At 46.9% G+C, this 12,281-nt stretch overlaps 1 protein-coding gene across 4 annotated transcripts in view; it reads left to right on the forward strand.

Moving 5' to 3' along the window:
- TVP23A (trans-golgi network vesicle protein 23 homolog A) overlaps positions 1-12,281 on the forward strand; it is a 32,686-nt gene that overhangs the window by 18,609 nt on the left and 1,796 nt on the right. For all 4 annotated transcript variants that reach the window (XR_451546.3, XM_007188403.3, XM_007188404.3 and 1 more), the window contains exons 3-6: positions 9,388-9,532; positions 10,620-10,709; positions 10,943-11,071; positions 12,092-12,220. Coding sequence is in view for 3 of the 4 variants with exons in the window: in XM_007188403.3 (XP_007188465.2) it covers positions 9,388-9,532; positions 10,620-10,709; positions 10,943-11,071; positions 12,092-12,220 (493 nt within the window). In the remaining variant the exon portion in view is untranslated. The remainder of the gene's footprint in view (positions 1-9,387; positions 9,533-10,619; positions 10,710-10,942; positions 11,072-12,091; positions 12,221-12,281) is intronic.

Genomic DNA, 12,281 nt, shown 5'->3' on the forward strand with positions numbered 1-12,281 from the left:
TATGGACGTCCTAACCTGCAGTACCTCAAAACGTGACTTCATTTGGAAATAGGGTTTTTGCAGATGTAATTAGTTAAGATGAGGTCATCCTGGAGTAGGGTGGGCCCCTAGTCCTATATGACTGGTGTCCTTACAAAAAGATGGCCATGTGAAGACAAACACGTGGAGAAGGCCATGTGACAACGCAGGCAGAGGTTGGAGTGATGCAGCTACAAGCTAAGGAAGGCCAAGGGTGCCAGCTGTCATCAGAAGGTAGGAGAGAGTCCTGGCATAGATTATCCCCCAGAAGGAACCAACCCTGCAGACAGAGATTTTGGTGTTTGTTTCGTTTTGCTTTGTTTTTTTGAGCACAGTGAAAAGGCAGGTTTTAAGACAACGTGATTTTGGTGTTTTAAGTTGCCCAGTTTGCTGTGCTTTGTTACAGCAGCCCTGGGAAATGGATACAGCCGTGACTGCTTTCCCCTGTTCCCTGCTACTCCGAGGGTGGTCCATGGACCCACAGCCTCAGGATCATCTAGGTGCTCATTAAAATGCACTCTCAGGCCCCATCCCAGACCTCCTGAATCAGAGTCTGCATTTAACAAGAGAGCCAGGTGGTTTGTATGTGAGGAAGCACTGCATTATATAATAGGAGGGTGGCGGAATGATTAGCCCCCAGGGCAAATGCACAATTATTTCTGTTCATAGTTGGTATTGAACTCTCACTGCCCACCAGGCAGTATCCCAAGCCCTTTATGTACATTATGATTCTCATGTAATCTTCCTGGCAGCTCCGTGCAGTTGGTACTTCCCGATGTGTGCACTGCACTACTCCAGGGAACACGATTCACACCGACTATGATTGAATGACGCCCCCTGGTGTTGTGCAACTCAGCAGCCCTGACTCTTATTATCCCATTTTATAGATGAGGAAACTGGGACACACAGCAAGGTTAAGTCACTTGCTCAAGGTCACACAGGTCCTCAGTGGTGGAGCTGGGATTTGAATCTGCTAATTTGTCTCTGAACTTGTACCCGGGACCCTCTACTCACAGCCCAACCCCTCTCTCTAAAGGAGAGCCAGTGAAGGCAGCGTCTTTTCTCCCGCCATTTCTTCTCTCTTTTAAATTGTAAAATACACATAGCGTCAAAGTGACGTTTTTAACCATTTTATTTTATTTATTTATTTTTTGGCTGCGTCGCGCGGCTTGTGGGATCTTAGTTCCCCGACCACGGATCGAACCTGGGCCCTTGGCAGTGAAAGCGTTGAGTCCTAAACACTGGACCGCTGGGAAGTCCCTTAACCATTTTAAAGTGAACGATTCAATGGCATTTAGGACATTCACAATGTTATGCAACCATCATCACTATTCCATTCCAGACTATTTTTATCACCCCAAAAGGAAACCCCATAGCTATTAAGCAGTCACTCCCTGTTCCCCCAAGCCCCCGGCAACCACTATTCTGCTTTCTGTCTCTATGAACTGGCCTATTCTGGATATCTTAAGAATGGAATCCTACAATATGGGACCTTTTATGTCTGGCTTCTTTCACTTAGTATGTTTTCAAGGTTCCTCCATGTTGTCGCACGCATCAGTACTCCAATAATTTTTTTCATGTTTTTTTTTTAGCTGTGGTTAAATATGCATAGCAAAAAAAATCTACCATTTTAGCCATTTTCAACTCAGTGGCAATAAGTCCATTCACGCTGTTGTGTCACCGTCACCACCATCCATCTCTAGAACCCCTTCGTCACCCTAAACTGAGAGCTTGTGTCCATGGAGCAATCACTCCCCATTTCCTCCTCCCACCAGCCTCCAGTAGCCTCTATTCTACTTTCTGTCTCTATGATTTTGCCTTTTCTGGGTAGCTTAGGTGAGTGGAATCATACAGTATCTGTGCTTTTGTATCTGGCTTCTTTCCCTGAGCCTAAGGTTTTCAAGGTTCGCCCACATTGTAGCAGGTATCAGTGCTTCATTCCTTTTTATGGCTGAGTGACATCCCATTGCTTGGACAGGCCACGTTTTGCTCATCTGCTTGTCCACTGATGGACGTCTGGGTGGTTTCCACCTTTTGGTGATGGTGAATGTTGCTGCCGTGGACATGCGTGTACATGTTTTTGTTTGAAGGCTTGTTTTCAGCTCTTTTGTTTTCCCATTTCTTTTGAAAACTCTGGGTCTTTAAGGAATTCGGTCCGTGGTTCCAGTAGCAGCAGCAGGGGGCAGTGCGCAGTAGCTGGGGTGGAGGTAGGGGAATTGGCCTGGGTGCTCCCAGGGGAGAGGTGAGGGTCCTTGCACAGGGCCCATCCAGGGCCGAGCAGCCAGGGGCCCGCTGGCATTTTGCTGCCACGCATACCCAGCCAATAAAGTTGGGATGTCTCTCTAAAAAGAAATAAAGAACAGAAGCTAGAGGGAAGACTTAGTGACCAGAGGGAAGTCTGTTCTTTTATTTGCTTCCACACTCAAACCTCTATTGTGCTGACCTTTGAATCAAAGCTATGAGGACTTAGCAATCAGCATCTGCTCAGACATCCAACAGCCTTAACCCTGCCCGTCCCGGGCCCAGATGTCGGGGGAGGAGGAGGATGTGCTGTCGTTTGAAGCAAGAAGTTGGAGCCTGAAGGCTGACGGAGCTAATGTAGCATCTGGAGCATTCTAGAGAAGAACAGTCCAGCCCCCACGGCGCACGCCCTGGGTTAGCCAGGCCCACACGGTTTCTGAAGGCTCATAGGGTCCTCTGCTTTATTTAGTTGTGGTTTCCTTCCTTCCTGCTTTGTTCCCCGAACTGAGTTTACCTTGAAAATGGAACAAAGGAGGGCTGCTGGATGGCAGCGGGCACACAGATCAGCTGGGGTCTTGTTAAAATGGAGATTCAGGCTCAGGGGGCCTGGGGTGGGGCTGCTGATCCTGTGCTTCTAACGAGCTCCAGGGCACGTGGGGGGCAGGTGGACGGGCCGAGGGCTGGGCAGATGTGGTCTTAGCTGCCTCTCTGTCACACCTCGGGGTCCCCTTCCTCCCACGTCTTCCTGGTGGTACGCTGCGGTTAGCAGAAGAGCCACCTGACTCTAAGTGGGTGTCGGGGCTGAAGAAATAAATAGCAGCATCCTACTTCTTTTCAACAACAGGGAAAAACATCTAACGGAAGATATCCAAAAAGATCATCGCCTGCCGAGGCTTTTTCTCACTTTCTCCTGTTCTCAAAAATCTCGATCATGAAGGAGTCAAACAATAAATAGAGTGATATTAATCACAGGGACCTGAGGCCCCGCCCTGGTCTGGCATCATAGGTATTTTTCATCCCAGAAGCCTTGGACGTCTGAGGTTAAATGTTACTCTCCCATTTTACAGATGAGTAAACTGAGGCTCTGAGTGGTTTAGTGCCCTGTCCAGGACCATGTATGCAGCAAGGATTGAGCATGAATGTGGGTCAGGGCTCTCTGGCTTTCACTGTACCCCTGTCCAGGTAGGGGCCAGAGTGGGCATTTTTACTCCGCAGAGAGTGGTGGCCCTTTTTTTTGCATAGGGATTGGTAAGCCCAGACGAAAGGACTTGCTTTCTGGAATTTTCTCACACATCCAACTGTAATGGCCAATTACTCAACTGGGGATTTTTAGGTCTGAATATTTTTTTTATTTGGACCACGGATGGCCCCCAGAATATCAATGGGCTTGTTTTTTTCTGAAACGCATCTTGCCTCAATGCAAAGTTGAGGCTGCCTCTGATCATTTCTTTGTTTTTCTATTTTTTAATTCAAATTTACATAAAAGTACAGAGAACAGTGACACTGGTATTCCCTTTGCCCTGCTCAGTCATGATCAGCACGTGGCCAGCCTGTTTCATCTTCATCCCCATGCACTCCCCACCCCCGGATTATCTTGAAGCAAATTCTAGACATCATCCCAGATGCTATTTTCGTAGCAAAGTGAAGCAAGGAGAAAAGATACCATCTTTCCTCAGACCTTTGCCACAGTGAAAAGCAGAAGGCTTTGCAGAGTGTCTGAAAGAGAATTTAAAATAGGACGTCTGATGAGGAATTCAGTCTTCAAAGTATTTGAAACCAATAAAGGGCAACTTTTTTTTTTTTTTAAGATTGATTGATTGATTGATTGATTGATTGCTATGTTGGGTCTTCGTTTCTGTGCTAGGGCTTTCTCTAGTTGCGGCAAGCGGAGGCCACTCTTCATCGCAGTGCGCGGGCCTCTCACTATTGTGGCCTCTCTTGTTGCAGAGCACAGGCTCCAGACGCGCAGGCTCAGTAGTTGTGGCTCACGGGCCTAGTTGCTCCGCAGCATGTGGGATCTTCCCAGACCAGGGCTCGAACCCGTGTCCCCTGCATTAGCAGGCAGATTCTCAACCACTGCGCCACCAGGGAAGCCCAAGGGCAACTTTTAAAGAGACTGTTTGATCACTGCTGAATTGAGGATTAAATCAACCTTCCCCCACCCGGCCCCAAATCAAACGTGCTTTAGAAGTTTGTGGGAAGGGGGATGCGTATGGTGCCTGTGGGATGCAGTCCTCCCCACGCCCACCACCGACTTTACTCTGTCTAGACAGAGCACTGCCCCCAACCTGTGTCCATTTTTTAGAGCGGTTTTAGGTTTACAGAAAAACTGAGCAAAAAGTATAGAGAATTCCCATAAGCCCCTCCCCACCACAAAGCTCCCCCTATTATTAACATCTTGCATTAGTGTCATCCATTTGTTATGATGAACCAGTACATTATTATTAACTAAAGTCCATAGTTTCCATCAGGGTCCACTCTTGGTATTGTACCTTCCACAGGCTTTGACAAATGTATAATGACATGTATCCACCATTACAGTATCATACAGACTAGTTTCACTGCCCTAAACATCCCCTGGGCTCCAACTATTCATCCTCCCTCTCCCCTAACCCCTGGCAACCACTGACCTTTTTACTATCTCTATAGCTAAGTCTTTTCCAAAATGTCATAGAGTTAGAATCATGCAGTATGTAGTCTTTTCAGCCCGGCTTCTTTTACTGTGTAATATGCATTAAGGTTCCTCCATGTCTTTTCATGGCTTGGGAGCTCATTACTTTTTTGCGCTGAATAATATTCCATTGTGTGGATGTACTGTGATGTATCCATTCACCTATTGAAGGACATCTTAGTTGGTTCCGATCTGGGGCAATTATGACTAAAGGTGCTAGAAGCATCTGTGTGCTGGTTTTTGTGAGGACGTAAGTTTTCAACTCATTTGGGTAAATAGGAGTGCAGTTGCTGGGCTGTAGCTCATGTAGAAATTTTAGGGTGACTTGCAGAGATTTTTCTTTGGTCAATGGCTTCAATCAGAATTTTTATTGAGGTGTAGCATACATACAGTAAAGTGCACTAATCCTAAATGTACAGTTGGATGAATTTTTATACACATGCCCACACAGGTCAAGATGCAGAGCATCTCCAGTATTGGAAGCCCCCTTGTGTGCCTTCCCAGTTGCTGGCCCTCTACCATCCCCAGAGATAACACTGCTCTGACCTCTAGCACAATCCATTGTTTCTGCCACTTGGGCAGCTCCCACCCTGCAGCTTTGGAAAGGGGATTTTTTGGGGGTGCGGGTGGGGAGAAGAGGCCGTTAGTGACAGTTTGCTTCATTTTGGTTTGTTTTGAATGGAGCCTAATTTTATCACCAAATTCTTCTTGCCCATCCAGAGCAGGGATTGGCACAAGTTCTGGGTAAATATTTTCAACTTTGCCAGGGATTGAGTGAGCGTGGCTACGTTCTAATAAAACTTTATTTACAGAAACAGGAAGTGGGCAAGATTTGGCCCTTGGGCTGGAGTTTGTGAATCCAGGGTAGAACAGTGCTTTTCCTTTGCAAAGTTCATGTCCAGGCCCCACTCCAAATCTGAATCCGCATGTCCCGGGACCAGGGCAGCGTTGCGTGCATTTTAAGGCCTCCTCGGGTAACTTTCAAGCACATTCCATGAGAACCTACTGGGTTTCCCTCCAAGGGGGCGGGGGGAACAAGGCATGTCCTGGGCCCAGAACTGTGAAAGTGGATTTAAATTTAAACAAAAGCCCAGCTAGACCCTCCCCACCTTGACTTAGGTAATCTCATTTCTCCTTTCACCATCAGTCATTCTCTCCTCCTCCTCTTGAGACAAGAGGCTTCTGCCTGGCGGGTGGAGGGACCATGATGGATACTGACCAGAAAATACTCCCGTTGAGGATAAGGAAGTTTCCTTGGTGAAAGTGGAGGGGCTGGGGGAATATGGGGAGATCAGGAGTCTTGGGGGATCCCTGCACAGATGAAAAGTCAGCCCCTGGGGAGTGAGAGAGAAAAAGTTGTGGTCAGAGGAGGAATTTTACAGTTTGGCTCCTTGGAACAGTTTTGAGTGACAGTGAGATTGTCAGCTGTTCACAATGACTGAGCGTGGTGTGTTTCAGGCACTATATACCTGCTACCTTCACTTGATCTTTTTAATCGAATACCCTCGGCAGTGGCTCCTGTGGGCATTCCCATTTTACAGAAGTGGAGACTGAGGCGGTGAGAGGTTCCGTAGCTTAGGGACAGCCGAGGAGCTACTCAGAGGTTGGAGCCAGGATTTGGACCCTGGCAGTCAGGCGCCTCTGTACTGTTTGTCTCTCAAGGGGGTGACCAGGTAGGTGCCTGGGAGGGGGGAGTTGGAAGCCGGTGGCACTGAGAGGTGGAGGCGACTGTTGGCGCGTGTGTGCTCCGTGGCTGCGGAGGTGGCAGGAGAGAAGGCTGGGGGGATGGAGGACCCCATGTCAGGGAAGGGTGGGCAGGCTCAAGCCATGGCCTTCAAAACTCTCCAAACTAGAAAGCTGATCTGAGACCACATTCATGTTAGTGGCGGGGGTGGGGCACAGACTGGGCAAACTGCAGAGGTGGACAGAGTGAGGGTTTGGAGGGTTGCCCAGAGAACAACCCATGTAAAACAGGAGAAAAACAATGTTTGGAAGTATAATGGGCATCTTTTTCTACTTGCTTTGGATAATTATAACAACAGCAACAACAACAATAATAATACCTTCCATTCAAGTTAAGGAAACAGTCAACCAGGACTCAACTAGATAAACAGAACCTTCCAACAAGTGGAATTTTTCCTGCATTTTATTTCAGGAAACCACAATCAAAAATAGAAAAACAGTGGGTCAGCAGGGGATTTATTTGAATGCATAACTTCCAGGTTTCACCCTGGATCAGTGCACACTTGGGTCTCTTGTAAACCTTTTAAGCCTGTATTGTCCTACAACAGAGGTCCCCAACCCCCAGGCCACAGACCGGTACCAGTCCGTGGCCTGTTAGGAACCAGGCCACACAGCAGCAGGTGAGCGAGCAAAGCTTCATCTGCCGCTCGCGCCCCATCACTCGCATTACTGCCCGAACCATTCCCCCACCCAGCACACCCCACCCCCGCCTCGTCCACGGAAAAATTGTCTTCCGTGAAATCTGTCCCTGGTGCCAAAAAGGTTGGGAACCGCTGTTCTACAAAAAGGACAGATGTCCCCAGTGAGCCTGAAGGGACTGGATTATAAGGTTCAACACGACAAATATTTGCCGAGAATCTTAATGCCAGGTGCTCTTGGGGATATAAAATTATTGAAAACATGGTCTCTGCCCTCGAAGGATGTTCAGTTATTGGAAGAGGACTCATTTATCTTGGAGTGAAGGGGGCAAAATTGTACTAAGACAATTAGTTGAAAGATCCTCAATAAGGTTTAAGGCGAAAAGGGTATAAGAGACTCCCAAGGGTCTTATCTTCTGGAACATTCCAGGTTTGGAAGTGCTACGTGATCATGTCTAATTCTTAAAGGCCAGGTACGGTCGCCAGGAGAGCTCAGCATCTGAAAGACACAGGTGAGAACATTCTGGAGGACAGCTGGGGTTCGGGCACAGCCCCTTCTTCCTTTGGAATGTGAGGAGTAAATGCAGATGTCATTACACATCCTGCCTCTGAATCTTAGCTGATGCTCCCTTGGGCGTCAGAAGCCCACGGTTCTATAGGAGCCTCCCGGGTGCTTACCCTGACCACCTTCCTTCTCGGAAGGTCAAGCAGGCTTGTCCCCCACAGGCCTGCTGGCTACCTTTGCTCCCCCCGATGTGGCAAGCTGGCGGCTCACAGGCCAGTGTGCAACACAGCCTGTGGCATTTTGTTAACATAATGAGTGGCCTTTGTGTAAAAATCTCATTTCCCATAAAAAGTCTGGGTTTCTGGCTTCCCATGAAGATATCGGATCTGGCAGTACCAGGTGAGGTTTGCTGAGTAGAGTCGCCTGCCCTCCCCGCCCAGCAATGAATTGCCACCCGTCATGGGGCTCGCAGGGTTGCTTTTTTTTTTTTTTTTAAAGATAGTTTCTTTTTAATTGTATAGAAGTTTTAAAAAAAAAATTTTATTAGAGTATAGTTGATTTACAATGTTGTGTTAATTACTGCTGTACAGCAGAGTGACTCAGTTATACATATATATACATTCTTTATTTTTAATGATGATTTTTAAAAATTCTTATTATTTTATTTTTATTTTTTGGCTGCATCGGGTCTTAGTTGCGGCGCTCGGGCTCCTCGTTGTGGTGCGCGGGCTTCTCTCTAGTTGAGGCGCGAGGGCTCAGTAGTTGGGCACACGGGCTTAGTTGCCCCGTGGCATGTGGGATCTTAGTTCCCCAACCAGGGATGGAACCAGTGTCCTCTGCATTGGAAGGCAGATTCTTAACCACTGGACCACCAGGGAAGTCCCTATATACATTCTCTTTCATATTGTTTTCCATTATGGTCTATCACAGGATATTGAATACAGTTCCCTGTGCTGTACAGTAGGAACTTGTTGTTGATCCATCCTGTATATAATAGTTTGCACCTGCTAATCCCAAACTCCCAGTCCCTCCCTCCCCCACCCCCTCCTCCTTGCGCACGGCTGCTTTCTGGCTCCAGCGCTGAAATGCAGCTCCTCACAAGCGGCCGGGAGCTGGCGCCGACCTGTGCACGTCGTGCTCGCTTCCCTCCATCAGGAGCACGAGGGCCCGGCCGATGTGAGGCTTCTGCACCCGTGGGCTGCACGTGGCCGCGCTGTTCAGTTACTGGCGGAATAACCCAACATTTCCCTTTGGGGAATTGGTCACTGTCGCTGCTAGGTGGGAAGGTGGTGATCACTGTCACCGACACAATTCACTTCAAAGGTGACCCATTTTCAAAGAGGGCAAGTGATATTTGGAGTCACATTAGGGGAAAGTACTGGATTCTTCAAGAGGGTGGGGAAAAAATGCTGGTGTGATGAGGACTGTTTCGAGCCTTCTAGGTTAGAGCTGCAGCCTGAATGAGTTTGGGTTTAAATGCATGGGGAACACGTGGGATGTGGAAACCACAGAGTGAGTTCAGCCACTGCCCTTTGGGCCCTGGAGTGAGGGGGCTCTGGGTTCTTTCCTAGGCACCCGGTGGCCACGTTTTTCCACCTGTTTTTCCGAGTAAGTGCCATCATCACCTACGTGGGCTGTGACTGGTTCAGCAGAAGCTTCGTGGGCTGTTTTGTCACCGTGCTTCTCCTCCTGTCCTTCGACTTCTGGTCTGTGAAGGTAAGGCCCCCTCACCTGTGGCAGCCTCGCTCCTGAAACACGTGGCTGCGTTTCCAGATGCTCACAGTTGTGATGTATGTGGCTGATCTGGGCTCAGAGGCACTTTGCTTTAAACTGCTGATATGCACTTAAGAATACTGAGCCGAATACTGTCACTTAAAATTAGAGAAAAAATACATTGCTTAGTTGAATAAATGGCTTCTGTCATGCTTGCAAACATATAGTATATGAGGGTGACAACTCCATAGGGCTTTGGATTTTTTGTAAATTTTACATATGACACAATATTATAAATAATATATTTTAAAATTCTACATAATATGAATATATATGTGTGTGTGTGTGTGTCTGGGGAGTCCTTTTATTTCATGAATGAAACTTTGTTTTTAAAATTTTTATTGGAGTATAGTTGATTTACAATGTTGTGTTACTTTCTGCTGTATAGCAAAGTGAGTCAGTTATACATATACATATATCCACTCTTTTTTAGATTCTTTTCCCATATAGGTCATTACAGAATATTGAGTAGAGTTCCTTGTGCTATACAGTAGGTCCTTATTAATTATCTATTTTATATATAGTAGTGTGTATATGTCAATCCTAATCTCCCAATTTATCCCTCCCTCCCCTTCCCCACTGGTAACCATAAGATAGTTTTCTACATCTGTGACTCTATTTCTGTTTCATTAATAAGTTCATTTGTACCACATTTTTAGATTCCACATATAAGCAATATCATATGATATTTGTCCTTCTCTTTCTGACTTACTTCACTCAGTATGACAATCTCTAGGTCCATCCATGTTGCTGCAAATGGCATTATTTCATTCTTTTTTATGGCTGAGTAATATTCCATTTTATATATGTACATCTTCTTTGTCCATTCTTCTGTCGATGGACATTTAGGTTGCTTTTTAAGGTAAGCTTAGTTAAGAATTAGAGGCCTCAAAACTGATTTTGAGAAAGCCCCACAGTTCAGTTCCCCTCTCCTCCTTCTCACGGTGCAAGTTTGGCATGAATTGGTGACTTTTATTCATCAATGAATGACCCGTGGCCTGCTTGGAGACATTCTGTCCATTTTCCTCAGAATGTAACCGGACGACTCATGGTGGGCCTTCGCTGGTGGAACCAGATCGACGAAGATGGGAAAAGCCACTGGATTTTTGAAGCCAGAAAGGTACTCTCCAATACGTGTCAAGCTAGAACCGGGAAAACGGCCATGGAAAGTTCCCATGGGTTCCTTTTGAGCTTTGTGGGATCTGATCCCCGCCGTACACAAAGCCCACTGCTGCTGGCGCTCCGTTCAGAGTCACATGTGGCAGAAGCACGTGTGACATGAACAAAAATCATAGCACACTCCTTTGCAACCATTTTTGCTAGTATTGAAATCGAATCACTTTCCCGCCACAGGTCTCTCCAAATACCGTGGCTGCCACAGAGGCGGAAGCTCGGGTCTTCTGGCTCGGCCTCATCATCTGCCCCATGATTTGGATCGTGTTCTTTTTTAGCTCCTTATTTTCCTTGAAGCTCAAGTGGCTGGTAAGGCAACATTTGCTGAAACATCTGTATAGAACCGGTGGTTGCAGGAGTGGGTTTTTGCTATTGATCGACCGATCAATCGAAACAGCTTTGAGATAGAATTCACATACCAGGCAGTGCACCCGTTAGCGTGTACAATTCAGAGGCTTCTAGTCTATTCACAGGGTTGTGCAACCATCACCACAATCAGTTTTAGGGTATTTTCATCACCCCAGAAGAAAACCTTGAGCCCTTCAGCCATCACCCTCCCCATACACCTGTCCCCCCAGCCCCTGCCACCCACTGATTTCTCTGTTTCTACAGATTTGGCTATTCTGGACATTTTCTGTAAAAGAATCATATAATATGTGGTCTTGTGTGACTGAGCCCTTTCACTTAACATTGTTTTCAGGGTTCATCCCTGTTGTAGCAGGTTTCAGTACTGCTTTCTTTCTTATGGATGAATACTATTCCATGGTATTAGACCACATTTTGTTTATCCATTTATCCATCAGTGAGATAATCAATGGTTATTTGTTTCCAGCTTTTGGCTCTGAATAATGCTGCTGAGAGAGGAGCTTTTAGAAAAAGTGGATGACATCCTACCTTGGATAGGGAACCCTTCCTCAGTAGGAATAAGCTAGCCTCGGGGTTCTGCAGTTTTATTTCAGAGTTATCATGTTGCATTGCCATGATCTGATTCATTCAGTGAGGAAACAAAATATCTATGGACAGTCTGAGCAACAGCATAAAGAAGTGTGGGTTCTGGAGTCTGGATCCCGGCTCAGCCTCACTCCAGCTCTGCGACCTCAGGCAACTTTAGCTTCCCTGGGCTTCCATGTCCTCCCTATAAAATGGGATGATAACGGCCCCAACCTCTCGGGTTCCTGGTGATTAAAAGGTGTCCATGAGTATTTGTAAGCACTCCATAGAGGTTGGCTATTACTAGCAGGTGTGGGCCAGAGCCAGTCCTACTTGCTTTGGGAGGAACATTTCAGTACATGCTCTTAGGAGAATTACATTTGCTTTATCTGAGCGCAGGCCCTCGTGATAGCTGGGATTTCTCTCCAAGCCGCTAACCTGTATGGCTACGTCCTTTGTAAGATGGGAGGCGAGAGTGACATCAGCAAAGTCACAGCCAGTTTTCTGTCCCAGACGGTGTTCCAGACGGTGAGTTACTGAAGTCTGATTCCTGGACCCCTGATCTCCAAACACTTAAAAGTCAAGGAGG

The sequence above is a fragment of the Balaenoptera acutorostrata genome, chromosome 15 (assembly GCF_949987535.1).
Source record: "Balaenoptera acutorostrata chromosome 15, mBalAcu1.1, whole genome shotgun sequence".
Taxonomy (NCBI): Eukaryota; Metazoa; Chordata; class Mammalia; order Artiodactyla; family Balaenopteridae; genus Balaenoptera; species Balaenoptera acutorostrata.